The 15030-nt window shown below is 37.0% G+C and overlaps 1 protein-coding gene across 1 annotated transcript; it reads right to left on the minus strand.

The window, feature by feature from the left end:
• Positions 1-4218: 4218 nt before the first annotated feature.
• Positions 4219-5204, minus strand: LOC127135543 (U11/U12 small nuclear ribonucleoprotein 31 kDa protein). The gene has a single exon (XM_051062207.1). It carries the CDS (start codon positions 5073-5075, stop codon positions 4242-4244), a length of 834 nt encoding a protein of 277 aa, XP_050918164.1. The 5' UTR covers positions 5076-5204; the 3' UTR covers positions 4219-4241.
• Positions 5205-15030: the final 9826 nt, after the last annotated feature.

Below are 15030 nucleotides of genomic sequence, written 5' to 3' on the forward strand. Positions count from 1 at the left end.
TTAATTCGATGGTGAACGCTGAAGAGGAAGAGGAGCCAATACCAACAAGTTATGTATACTGCCCACCCCAACAGATGACAAGGTTAAATTTGGGTTCAGATGAACCTTTAGCAGATGTATGGTACAATCCTTACGTGCAGATGCAAGGATCTTTGAAACAAGGAGACACATTTCGCACAAAAGAGGAATGTGTAAGAGCCATTAAGAAATTCCACATGCAACTATCAGCTGATTTCAGAGTTGACAGAACTGACGCATCGAGGTATAAAGTTTATTGTCCGAATGAGCACTGCCTTTTTATGTTGTCAGCTTCGTACCGGAAGAGGAGCGAGTCTTGGGAGATTGGATCAATGGGTCCAGATCACACATGCATGCTGACAAACCCAATCCAGGATCATCGTAAATTAAGCTCTCAGCTAATATGTGATGAAATATTATCTGTTATTAGCGACAATCCATCATTAAAGGTGAGTACAATAATCTCGCATATTAGGGCAGAGTACGAGTACACTCCATCATATAGGAAGGCATGGATAGCTAGGACAAAATCTATTGAAAAAGTGTTTGGCAATTGGGAGGAGTCTTACAAACAACTTCCAAAATACTTGTTGGCTCTAAAACAATATGCTCCCGGACAATTGTCAAGCTGGAAACAAATTGTCCGCCTATACACCAGATGGTACGTGTGCTGTTGGAAATAAAATATTTCACCGTCTATTCTGGGTGTATCAACCAGGTATCATAGGTTTTTCTTTCTGTAAACCAATTATACAAACTGATGGTACATGGTTGTACGGAAAATACAAAGGAACGTTACTGATGGTAGTGGCACAAGATGGGAACATCAATATTTTTTCAATCGTCTTTGCCCTAGTTGAAGGGGAGACTGCTGAGGGATGAAGTTTTTTCCTAAGAAATCTCTGATTGCACGTTGCACCTCAGCCTAACTTATGTTTGATCTCCGACAGACACCCTTCAATCATCAGTGCATATAATAACATTGACAACGGCTGGCAAAATCCTCCTTCGACGCATGTGTTATGTAATAGACATATTGCTCAGAATTTCATGCGGGAAATCAAAGATAAGACGTTGCGGAAGAAGGTTGTCAATGCAGGTTACGCATTATCAGAACCTTCTTTCAAACACTACCGCAAGGAAATAAGATTGTCAAACGAAGATGCGGTACGGTGGATCCATGGTATTCCTTTGGAGAAGTGGACTAGGGCATACGACAACGGTCAACGTTGGGGCCACATGACAACAAATCTTGTGGAATCAATGAACTCTGTCTTCAAAGGCATCCGTAACCTACCAATAATCGCTTTGGTGCATGCTACATATTTCAGGCTAAGGGCGTTGTTTGAAACCAGACGCTTAAAATGGAGTTCAGTGTTGCAATCTGGACAGTTGTTCAGTGATGCTTCGATGAAATTCATCAGACATGAAGCTGCCAAAGCAAACACACATGTGGTTACGGTCTTTGACCGAAGTAAAGGTTGGTTTAGTGTTGTCGAGTCCATGGATCACAATGAGGGCATGCCGATGGGACAGTACAGAGTCGAACTAGATAGAGGTTAGTGCGACTGCAGAAAGTTCCAAGCCTTTCGTACCCCCGCTCCCATGTCCTTGCGGCATGCTCAAAGGTTCGAAGGGATCCATCATACTTGTTATCTGAAGTTTACAAAATCGTCAGTCTTTCAAATGTTTATAAAATTAGTTTTTTCGTAGTGGCAAAAGAGGATTATTGGCCAGAATATCAAGGGGACATCGTCTGGCACAACGAAGTTATGCGAAGGAAGAAAAAGGGTCGCCCAAACAGCATCCGAATTCGAACCGAAATGGATACGGCGAACAAAATGGTTAGACTATGTAGTTCATGCCGTCAACTAGGTCACAATCGTAATAACTGTCCTAGTGTTAGAATGAGCACAACCAGATAAATTTACATGTACCTCTATTGCAATATATGAAAAATTAAATTTATTTCATATTAGACGTCTGTCACGAAAGTACCATTGCATAAACAGTAACACATATAATTATAACAAATACAAGAACTATGCAATTACAACCAGCAAAACAATTTTGAACATGTAATGCATCATCCTACGAGCGTCTTGGTCTGTCTTAATATCCACCAATTCGCGTAATTCTCCGTGTTGGTTGAACGTGGACACAAGCCATTGTATTCTTCTAATCCGTTCACCCTCTCCAATTTCTCCCTCTAACCAACTGTACAACGTCCGATTAAGACGTTCAAACATATTTGTGTTCCAAAGTCGAATCTGTACCGGAGCCGCAACGGCAGAAAATATTACATCAGCACTTTGTTTTTGAATGTATGCAGACATTGTTGAAACAGGGAAAATTGAAATTGATGGTGGTTGAATTGTATTAGGAGATGAGTTTGAGTGAAAAATATTGCATCCAATGCGTGGTATTTATAGAGACGGACAAAACATGTGGGCGCTTGAGGGATTGACGCCCACATGACCATCACATGCAGCCAGATGAATTAGCGCCCACACAACCAAATGCACCTAGGCGCCACTAGCATTGACGCCTCCTCATGAGGCCCAATGCAGGCGCCACTAGTATTGGCGCCTCCTCATGAGGAGCGCAATGCATGCGCCAATGCTAGTGGCGCCTCCTCGTGAGGAGCGCAATGCATGCGCCAATGCTATTGACGCCTCCTCTTTATGCATTGGGGGTGCCCCAGTTCATCTGACGCATCCTCTACCAAACCTGGTTATTTTGATAATTTTTTTAAATAATTAGTTATTTTGAAAAAAAAAAAAAATAATTATTATTTTGAAAAAAAATTCCAAACTTTTACCTACTTCCTCTTCAAGAACACCCATATTAATCCTATTTGAATCTGCTCAAACTTCAACAAAATTCAAGAAACCGATATCCTGAATTTCACAAAACTCCCAATATCTTTATATCTGAGTACAATTATCGTACTATGTAATCAAGCTTCATGTTAATCCTATTCATAGAGGATATGAACTCTACTATTTTCATTAACTTGTGCCATAAGACAATGATTCAATTAGTAAAAAATATGAGCATACAAAAGTATATAGACAATCATGAATATGGTATCTATCGGTTATATATAACTGTCAACTGAATATGGTTTCAGAGTTATAGATATATCCAAAACCAACAATGCTTAAAACCAACAGTACAACAGTAACAATTGACCCCAAACTCCATATAATATAACTATACTTAATCCGATTCAAAGCCATAATTCAGAAAGAAAGGAAATAGCATAACAATAACCAATTTCTTTTTCTACATATCATTACAATGACATTCAAGATTAGCCCATGGTTCAAAAAGTTACAGAATAATTAAACCTATAATTTAAAGCCTAGTGTCGAGGGTGAGGCACAAATTGGTATTATTCTCCAGCTCAGCCAAGTGATTATGCATGAAAAGGATACCACATTTTCTCTGGGAGAAGCAATTTAAGCATTCTAAGAGAAACTTGAGAAATACTCATCAATCTGCATAAAAATGCTCAGTAGACATCAAAGAGTAAAGGTAATCAGAAGAACTGTTACCCATGGTTTTAAACTGCTTTCCACAAGAACGGCGACAGTAATTGTGACTACAAGTCTACAACCTATGCTTTTCAAGATCTCAACAACCACATCAAATCCAGCTATATCTGACTACAATATTCTACATATCAAATATCATAACATAACCACCACAACTGTAATTAAAAACCTTACTTATATGATAACAAGATGTGCATAAAGTAAACCAGGGTGTTACAATTTGATTACATTACATGTTTTAACTGAACCAAAATAAAAAACATAACGAACAGGCTTTTCCTTTCTGTTTTACAGGTAAACCGAATGCTAAATTAAGCCGATAAATAAGAGACTCGTCTGTCATCATTCATTAACTATGAAAATATGGAATACACAAAAATGCTCATCACCAATTCACCACCACTATCACTAATTACTACCACAATAACTAATAACTAACATGTGCTTGTGATCAAAACCATAAACACATCCAACCAAGCCAACAACATATAAACAATTTCATCAATTACACCATATCTTGATAAAAACAAAAAATTGCCATTTAGATCTATGAAACACTGGCACATATATAGACACGACACACAGGACTAGTTGAATAATGCGGTAATGCGGAATACCAAACACACACCTTCAATCTGAAGTGTCAATGCTACATAGTCATGATCAATCATCATCATCATGATCACTCTCATCACTGAAATACCCAGCTTTCTTCCCTTTCTTCTTCGTCTTGTTGTTGTCCAAACCCTCATCATCATTTCTGTTTCTCCCCAGCAACCTTTCACCCGCTTCATCATCCACAACAGAAGCCCAATTATCGTCAAACTGCTCCGCAGCAATCTGACCACCCTCCTCCTCCTCCTCATCACCTTCCTCCTCCCCATCCCTATCCCTCAGCCCACTAAATCCCCGTCGCGGCTTCTTAGGCTGAGGCCGCGGCCTCGGCCCCAACTGATTCTTAGGACACTCATACGACAAATGACCATGCCCCCCACACTCATAACACAAAGCAGTCTCAGTATTGTACACGCGCTTCCGAATAAACTCCGGAGCACGTCCATTATCAGCAGCAATAGAAGCAGTTAGAGTCCTTCCATTGAGAATCTTCTTATTCATCTCCGCCACGGCGCGTTGGGCGTCATTACGAGAAACGAATTGGACAAACGCGACACCGCGGCTTAGGCGCGTGTGACGGTCTTTGAGAACGGTTACACGCGCGATGCGGCCGAAAGTAGAGAAGAGCGTATGGAGATCGGAGTTTGTTAGGGAGTAATCTAGATTAGAAACGTATAGCGTCGATTTTGATGGTGCTAAGGGTTCACCTGTTCCTCCTATTGATGATCCTTTGTTGTTCGGTTTTGATTGGGGTTGATTACTGGATGTGGTGCCGGTGGTGGTGTTGGGGGTTGAGGACGAAGCGCAGTAGCGGTAGTAGAAAACGTCGTCGTCTTCATCGCTGTCGCTGTGTTTTCGTTTGTGTTTCTTCTTGCTTGACATTTTTTTCGGTTCAGGTTTTTTGTTTCCGGCAACGGCGTTCGGTTTCCGGCGACGGAATTAGTTCTCCGATGCTTCTTTAATCTATAGAGGAAATCTGAGAGTGGAGAGATTCTATAATGCGTTTGAGAAACCCTAGAGAAGTGAAGCGAAACTCCAAGCGGATCTGGACATGGATCCGGATATTTTGGATTGGTTTTATATATGGTTTTATCCATTCTTATTTTTTTATAAGCAGTACTATCCATATGTAAATGGACAACTTGCTCACCGCCAGAGTACTTGTAAAGATAGCATAAAACTAAAAATTATTATGTTTTAATATTTTTTTATTTAATTGGTCAGCCACCCATCTGCATATATAAATTTTAATAATTTTTTGTTAGTATGATGCTAGATTTTTTAAGACAAAAATTTCTAGTTCGTTAGATATACAATTTTATTATATTATTTTAGATTATATTTTAATATCTTAAGATAAATAGAGTTATTGAAATTTAGCAAAAATAGAATAGAGTGAAATAGAAATTTTATTACTTTATTATTTGAATAATTAGCGATAAAAACAAAGTAAGTTTTTGATTCTGCTCATATAAAAGAGAAACAATACTGATGGAAAGTGATGAAAATTTTCATTCTGCTCATATTAAAGGGAACAATACTCGTAGAAAGTGATCAATACTAGTAGAAAGTGATGTAATTTTTTATTCCTCATATCTAAGGGAAACAATGCTAATGAAAAGTGATGAAATGAAATAAAATAGAATAATAAAATTTTATTATACTGGATCTGATTTTAATTAACTCAAACAATGTAATCTTATTCTATTTCATCTCATATCACTTCATATCATCTCATTGCATCAATTTAAGCAAAACCTTAGTCTAATAACTTCAGTTTCACAACATTTAAAAACTCTTATGTAGAATTTGTCCAGAATTGAAGAGGACTCATCTCTTACTAGAAACTCAACAATTAATTTGTTTTCAAAAGTAATGCTTTATTTATACGCTTAGATTATGTTTGGACATCTTAAAATGAAGATATAAGAATAAAAATGAACATAGTGAATCAACAAAATTAGAAGTACATACGATTAAAATGCATCAAAATCGATGACATCTTTTTAAATTTATTGAACTTTTCGCATTAGACTTTTTTCTATTGTATTATTTTTCAACATCATTTAATTTCTAGAACTCATGCATCCTATCCAAAAAAGCAAAGTTCTCACTCAGATGTTTCTTCCTTAAGACGTTCTCTCCATTCTACGAATGTTGGTGGTAGAGGACACCCTCGTTTCAAATAAGCTTGTATAAAATGCATCTTAGTAGCAATCTGTCTAATCAAGACAACCCGGCCATTTAAATTATTTGGAGGGCAACTTAGCAGAGGGAAAACGATTTACGAAAAACTATGTCTTGTAAACTAAACTAAAACTCAGTCATATACATTTGATATAAGATGACTCATTTCAGAAAAATTCATCCACTTTATTGTCGTTGTGGGGACACCAATTTTACTAAGAATCAAAGGATTTTGAATAGCTTGTATTTGTGCATTAGTCATATAGAGTCGCATGTAATTGTCGCACCTCAAAAAAAGATGATAATGCGATCCCTCGCGATAGGACGCGGAAAAAAAAATGTTGTTCGAAACAGAGTCGCCACCGAACTTTATTTATTCCAATGAAGGAATAGGAAAATATCGAGAAAACCTTTAGAAATAAGAATAATGGTCGTCGCAACCATATTCGGGTTCGGGAGTCGATTACGCAAGGGGAAGGTATTAGCACCCCTCACGTCCGTTGTACTCAACGGGAACCTTTTAGTCTGATTTTGCTATTTGACTGTTAATTGACTGTTTATCTGCTTGCTTCGAGTAATTAGAATTGATGATAGATGTGGATGAAGACCTCAGGATGGGGGAAATGGGAGGTTTTTTATTAGTGTGCTCGCGAAGATACAGCAATCTCCTGCCTACGTATCCTTATGGTGCAATAAGGAAATCAGAGCATTCGTAGTTCGGGCTACTACGAATATTGGTTGTGTTTTGTTTTGATGAACGACTGTGTAGGTCGGCGTTCTAACGGCTAAACACTGGCTTGTCTACTCTCGGTGGAGGCTCTAGCACTGGTTTGTTGTGCGCATTAGAAAGGATTGACAGTGTTCTTTTTGAAAGGGTTTTGGTCACGCGGGGGTGACGAGTTGAATTGACGTGTTTGGATTTGATTGGTTTCGATCGCTCGAGGGCGAGAAGTTAGGTTTGATTTGTTGATGATTTGAGGAACGACGAAAGATTGAGCAATATGGTGTACACCAATCGTTCAATTCTTTCGAGGAATAATAAGGCGTGCGCCTTCTATTCCCTTTTCGTTCGAATTGTTTTGAAAGTTTGTTTGTGGATGTTGAATACGCACGGTAGTGAGGCGTACGCCTCCTACTTGCTTATTCAAAGAATAACGAGGCGTACGCCACCTATTCCCTTATCCAAGTTTATTTAACGTGTTTTAGTCGGAAGTCGATAATTTGTGCAATATGGCGTACGCCAATTATCCAAATAATCGAGAGACGGTGAGGCGTACGCCTCCCATCTTTTATCACCCGAGGTTTAAATTGTAAAAAGATATGTTTAGATATTGTATTCGATTTATGAAGATAGCTTGAATTTTGGGTTGGTAGGTTTGGATTTGTCGATGATTTGAGCAAGGTGGCGTACGCCAATTATTCAAATAATCAAGGAGTGGTGAGGCGTACGCCTCCCATTCTCTATTGAAGTTGTATAGTTTATTTTGTAAAATTGGGTTTGATATAAGAGGTGATTTGAGTTTATTCGATTGTGTTTTAAGTTTGATGACAAAAACTCGAGCAATGTGGCGTACGCCAATTATTCGAATAATCGAAAGATAGTGAGGCGTACGCCTCCTATCCTCTTTATTATCATAAATTTAGAATTAAATGTTTTAGAATTTGTAGTTGATTTGGAAAATGATTTGAATATGATGGTTGAAGTTTAGAAATAATTTGAATTTAGAACCTATGTTTGATTTGAAAAATTGATTTGAAATTGTATGATTATTAGGGTTTTAATTGAATGACGAAAATCCGAGCAATATGGCGTACGCCAATTATTCGAATAATCGAGAGATAATGAAGCGGATGCTCACTATTCTCCTTTTCATTCAAAGATTAATTATTAAAAATAAAACTTTTAGAATTTATAATTAATTGGTGGAGTGATTTTAATTTTATGGAGTTTTAGGGTTTTAAATGAATGACGAAAATCCGAGCAATATGGCGTACGCCAATTGTTCGAATAGTCGAGAGATAGTGAAGCGGAGGCTTACTATTCTCCTTTTCATTCAAAATTAAATTAAATAATTTTTAAGAGAATACTATTTAAATACGGTGAATTTGAATTTATTTAGAATTAATATACTTTTGGGAAAGACTATTTGGTATTGGACCAACGTCAAACTTATTTATTAGAAAATAAAGTAAATTATTTGTTGACGTTAACCATTAATCCACCATTTAACTAATTATAATATTATAACAAGATAAAAAGAAGAGTTGAAAATAGTAATCGAAACCGAACTAATAAATATTTCTAATATTAGTGTTATCTTAATTTTAATTAAAACAATCAAGAATAGCTCATAAACCAAGTAGACCAAATTGGAATGTTTGGGAAATAAATAAAAAGTTAGGCCCTAAACATTGGATCAAAGAAGGCCCAAGGGACTTAAAGTAGTGTTATTTTCGGGATGGGCCACAAGGCCCAAAATCCTCTCCTACTCAGCCAAGTGGTACCGCCGAGAAGAGAAAAGGTTGGCCTCGGTTTACCTACCGCCACGCGCATCATTGTTCATTGATAACATCATAAAGATTTTGGGAACATAATCTGACAGCACCCAAGTATCTATCATCAATAACATTAATTTACTCTTAATAATATTTTAAAAGAAGAAACAATCACCCCTTAAAGCAAAGAAATAAATCAAAATAATTTTGTCTCTCTCTCTTAAAACGACTCTTCATTCTTTCTGGAAAATATCCTCTCCCTATTAAATCGTGTGCATGGTCCCAATCCAAAACTGCAGAGAGAGAAATTTTTTTTGAAAGGAAACCGATGAACACCCTTCGGTGTTCATCCTCAAACAAACCAGGACTCGAACATGAAGTTCAAAACTTCCAACGTGACAAACGACCACAATCCCCTCAAACCTCCAAATCCTCGACGGGATCTAGAAAACAGTAGCGAATCGGAACCTCAAAGGAAAACCTAATCTTAGCTTCTAACCCGTTTTCTATATCACAATCAACAGCAGAAATTAACGAGTCAAAATACAAGGTCAAAGCACTTTAAAGCAAAATAAAAGGGAAAGATTCCGCCGGAGCATCGTAGCCCCGACGAAGACCTGACGGCCATGATTACCTTCGGTGAGTATGTATGACGTTGTCCCTCTTCTTTTGCTTGTTGTTTCAAGTTTCTTCCTTTTCTTTCTATCCTTCTGTATCCACTCCTTGTTTTCTGTCTGATTCTGACTTTCTCCTCTAATTGATTGTCATTTCCTTTTGCACGCGATTGAAGGGGTCAAGCTCTTCAAACCCTGATTTTCAGTGTGAAAATCAGAGTTGAAATACAGAGTTTTAGCGGAGCTTTTCGGTGTAAGGTTCGTTTGGGATTTCAGCAGAGTGACGGTATTTTTCTTCTCTCCTTTTTCAATCGATTAGCTTTCCTTTTTATAGAGTGAAATGAGCTCCCCAAAATCGTGTGTGGATCCTTGGCAGATGGTGCAAAAAGGAATCATTCCGTTAGCATCAAATCTTTCTTTAGATTTTGGTGGGGACCAATGTAAATGTGGTAGGAAACGGATTTGATTGTGGTCCCAAAAAATCTCCAAATGCGTGGCCGTCTTCACTGAATCTCCCATCTAGTTTTTACTGCGGTGAAACCTTCAACAATTGAGGTAAGGAAATTGGTATTTACTGGCATATATTTTAACCTTAATTGATGACTTCTCAACTTCGATTCACAACACTTCTTCCGTTTTTGCTGATGTGAGGACTTAATACATTTAGGTATGAATTGCTGCTCAAGTATTTTCGAATCCTGTGAATCTTTGCCTTTGGTTTATCATAACAATTGTGTGCTTACAAGTCTTATGACCATTAAATTGATGCCATGTTTGATACTTGGTTTGGTATTTGGTAGGTGATCTGAATGATATTCAGGATGCTTGATGATACTTGTATGGATGTTAACCTTGTTGATGGCTGAGCTTGGATTGCTAGTCTGCTGTGTTTTACATGGTGGTAGTCATGATTGCTCCTGTGATTCTATTACCATGAGGTTAGTCATATGCTGAAAACCTGTTAACTTGGAATGTGATGTTGTTAGCTATTGTGTTAGAAGTTTGAATGAAATTTTGCTATGGTAATGATTATTTTTGTTTTGGATACTTTGCTTGTGCGTGAGCTGATTTGTGGGTTGCTATGCTTGGTGATGCAGTAGTGGTTTGTGCAGTTTTTAGATCGTATATTTGATCAAGGTTAGATGGTTTGGTAACAGGTTTCTTCTTGTCATGGTTCAGCATCTGTCATGGTTCTCTGATAATAGGTTCTATTGTAACAGGTTTTTTTTTGAAGCATACCCTGGCACTGTTTTGGTTTGGAGCATTATGGCGTTTAAACCAATCCCGTCTTTAATTGATGATTCATAATGCAATGGTCCTGCCGCTATAGCTAAACCTTATGTCCCAAAAAGGTGAATCTTTAAATGTATCCTCATTTCCAAGTGTAGGCTAAGAGATACTCTCAACTGTGTTTAGCATGTTAGTTTTCTCGATTGTTTAACATCTCTGCTACCGACCAAATCCCTATCCAGTTATTAACATCAACATTCTGGAACTGAATCATCTGTCTTGGAGTTGTTAACCATCCTGCCATTGAAGGACAATCATGTTGCCAAGGTCTGCAACATGGCCTGCTGTGGGAGGAATACTCTGAACTTGCGTCTGTAGCCGTTTTTTGTTTTTTGGGTGTGACGGCTTGTTTTTGCTGTTTTGCCGTTCGGCAGCTTGTGACAGTTTTTCTTCTTTTGATCATAATCTCTTTGGGAAAATCCTTACTCATTGTTTCTTTGAATCCTGCAGGTTTCACTCATGATACCAAGTTTACTGCTTCTGGAAGTGTTTTGGTGAAGAGAGTGCATGGAGTTGTCGTGGTCAACTGTCATGATGTTTTAAGCTTATATACTTTTTTATTGTAATGTCCTCAAGTCTTTAGATCATAGGCCATGGCTGTGTGTAAATCATGAGGTCTACCAATATAACTGTAAACTATGCCCCTTACAAAATTTATTCTCAGAAGGATCGTGCCCATATGGAAAAAGAATGGTTTTGTACATCTAAATTTGTATTTTTTGATCAAAAGTAACATTATTATGAAGTCCATAGAAAACTGTTTCATTTTCTTTCTTATAGGAATTAAAAGACATTGAATCTAAATCCTCAGGAAATTTTCTCAAGTCAGGACCAGGAAATGCAAATCCTAGGCCATCCGTTAAATAGCTCTTTAGACGTGGCCCGAGATGAGTAGAAAAAAATGCTCATTTAATAAGAATGCTCGCCATGAGACGTGATGGACCATAATAATGCACCAATCTTGTAGGTCGGCCAAAAGGACTTGTTGATATGAATCAATTTGTACTTATGAACCAAATGATGCTTTTTATAATCTTGAATTAATGAGACGTGAGCCTTCGAGGCAACCTATGCATGGAGTAGATGATGTCATTGACTACAATGACATGTACCATGCTCAATGAATGAATAACAATAATATGCATCTTAATCCAGTGATCCACTTAATAAACAAAAGCTTCTTTGTGATTATTCTAATCAGTTGATTATAGTGGATTAAATCTGTGTGTATAAGGTGAAATCACTTTGGAGGGTGGACTATAGTAGCTTTGAGTTTCAAGCGAACGATAATAAAATACTTGTGTTTTTATCTCTTTGTTATTAACTTTTAAGTGGTGTTCTTGAGTTGGTAAAAAACTTTTGTTTTATAAAACTCAATTCAAACCCCCTTTCTTATGTTTTTCACACCTTCGGGGTTTGTTTTAATTCTGACGGGGCTACCACTAGCAGATTGCTTACTAAGTGTGGGGGTGTTTTTCGTGACAGTCAAGAAAGATAACTTTGTGGCTTTCATAAGACTATTGGTGATTGCAATAGTCTTGCTACAGAATTCTGGGGTGTCCTTATGGGTTTGGAGCTTGCTTGGAAGAGAGATTTCAAGAACCTTATTGTTCAAGATGGCAAAAAGACAGTAGCAGATGCTCTCCAAGGGTCGCCTTTGAAGTCTAAACAAGGTTCGACTTTGGCTAGGCATATTCTTCTTCTCCTTCAGCATTTTAAAGAAGTGCATTCATTCACATTTTTAGAAAAACTATTAAGTGTGCTGATTTTTTAACCAAACTAGATTTGTCCAGTTTTGATGGTTGTATCTGATTCGATGATAATTTTTTTAGTAACGGTTCAAATGTCTATGAGACATGCTGCCTAATGTCTCCTCATTTTAGACCTTTGATCCTCCCATTTTACTAATAAATAAATATATATTTGATTAAACAAACTTAAAAAATTATTATTTTTATTATATGAGTTAAATAGTTTAAGTTTCAAATTCTGAAACGTCCCCAAAAAAAACTATTTACTTACATTCTGAATTTAAAAGAATATACATTTCAAATTCTGAGTTGTCACCAAAAAAAATTCTATCAATGAAAGCCCTAATCGTCACCAAAAATATATATTATATTTTATATTTCAAAGAATTTAAATTTCAAATTCTGAATTTATTACCATCAATTACATCTAAAATTATTAGATTACTTTTCACAATATAAATTCATAATTTAAAAAACAAATACTTTTAAAATTACTGACTTAAATTTATTTATTTATCTTCTATTTTGCTAAAATTATATTTTTTTACTCTCCAATTTTTAAAACTAATATTTTGGTTCGCTATTGAACAACGCTGCATTATTTTTAGTTTTCAAAACTTTACTTTCATTAGAGAGGTACTTCATTTCAAAATTATTTTACCAAACAAAATTTATCTCAAAATAAACATCATTTTACTTTTTCAATATCAATTTCTTTCAGAATGCCATTAAATAATTAAAACTTCTTTCAAGTCATTATTCTCCTATACATTTATGACAATTTATAAAAACCTTAAACTATTCTTATTTTAGGATGGAATGAGTAAGCAATCAATAGACATTTATGAACTAATAAAATATATCATTGTTTTTATAATTAATTTTATTTTTTATTTTATTTGTATTAAAATATTACAAATATATTAAAACAAACTTTTAGAATTTTTTTTCAAAATAACCATTATTTTCAAAAATAATTCCAAAATAACCAATTATTCAAAAATATTACCAAAATAATCAGGTTTGATAGAGGATGCGGCAGATGAATTGACGTACCCCCAATGCATGAAGAGGAGGCGCCAATAGCATTGACGCATGCATTAGACTCCTCGTGAGGAGGCGCCAATGCTAGTGGCGCCTACATTGGGCCTCATGAGGAGGCGCCAATGTTAGTGGCGCCTATGTATGTTTGATTGGTGTATGCGCCAATTCATCTGGCGCATACACCCCCTGCTATTTTTTTTTAATTATTAATATTTAATTTTTATTATTTAATAAAAAAGAAATAGTAATGAAAAAAAATTCATTGATGATGTAATAATTGGTTACATTGGACTGACAATAAACTAATGACCCGTCCGATTATAACGTCCCCCTGTTCCACATCCCGGTGCGTTAGTTTATCTCCTAGGTCTTCCACGATTTTCTTGAGGTGTTTGGGGTCTTTGTGTGCTGACCTGATCGAGCGATGGTTGGTTGGAAGGTCCAACGGAAGTTCCAGCGGTATTTGATAGATGTGTCATCATTTGCTCCCAATATCCGGAGGGGCTCTGGCCAACGGCGCTTCCGTAATGGAGTTCGGTGCCCATGTCATCGTAGTTAGGGCGTTGTGGTTGAGTGAATTGGGGACGATATAGTTGCCCAAATTGGGTCATTGAGTCGTTTTGGAAACAAAGCAATGGTTTCTGGGGCGACTATAGTTAAACAATGGTTGGGTGTTATTGATGGGGGGCTACGATGAAGTGACCCATATGAATCATCTGGGCTATAGACAGTTGTGGTTGCGGGGTTTGATTCTTGGTTTTGTGTTTGAGTGAGAGGTATGAATGGATTGCGACGTTGGATGGTTGGTTGTTGGGTGGTTGGCATGAACGGGTTGCGATGTTGGGTGTTTGGTTGTTGTGTGTATGTGGTTGGTTGATGTTGTATGGTTGGTTGTTGGGTTTGGGTGGGTTCACATTGGTGTTGGGTGGTGAATTGTTGTGGGGCATACGATGACGAAGCATGTTGGCGTGGATCCATCAAATACCGCGGCTCAGATACAAATTGTTGAGTTGTTACCGATCTAAACCATGCCATATATTTTGTTGAGTCGGTCTTGCACCATGGATATCTGGTTCGTTCAAGATGTGTTGTCTTTGATTCCTCTATGGACGACACATGTCTTTTGCAAAGTCTCTCCAATCAGAATAATCCCATTGTGCATCAACCCTTTTTTGATGTCAATTCCCCAAACACGTGGGAGATTCTGGAATCTGTTGTAGCATTCAGAACTGCAGTTTGACCCGGTCACTCTGGTGCATTTCCACCATAGTGAATCGGATAACCGGTGTCTTCGTTGTCCAAACTGCAGCATCGTCATGGTTCACATCATGATCCAGACCCAGATATGGCCTCCAGACAAACTGTAAAACAATACGAAACGATTAGATGGAAAATAATTTGAGAAGTATTTTTAAATTAAAATATAGTTGGGTAGGATTATTACATCGTCATGTC

This window comes from Lathyrus oleraceus, chromosome 4, assembly GCF_024323335.1.
Source record: "Lathyrus oleraceus cultivar Zhongwan6 chromosome 4, CAAS_Psat_ZW6_1.0, whole genome shotgun sequence".
Lineage (NCBI taxonomy): Eukaryota > Viridiplantae > Streptophyta > Magnoliopsida > Fabales > Fabaceae > Lathyrus > Lathyrus oleraceus.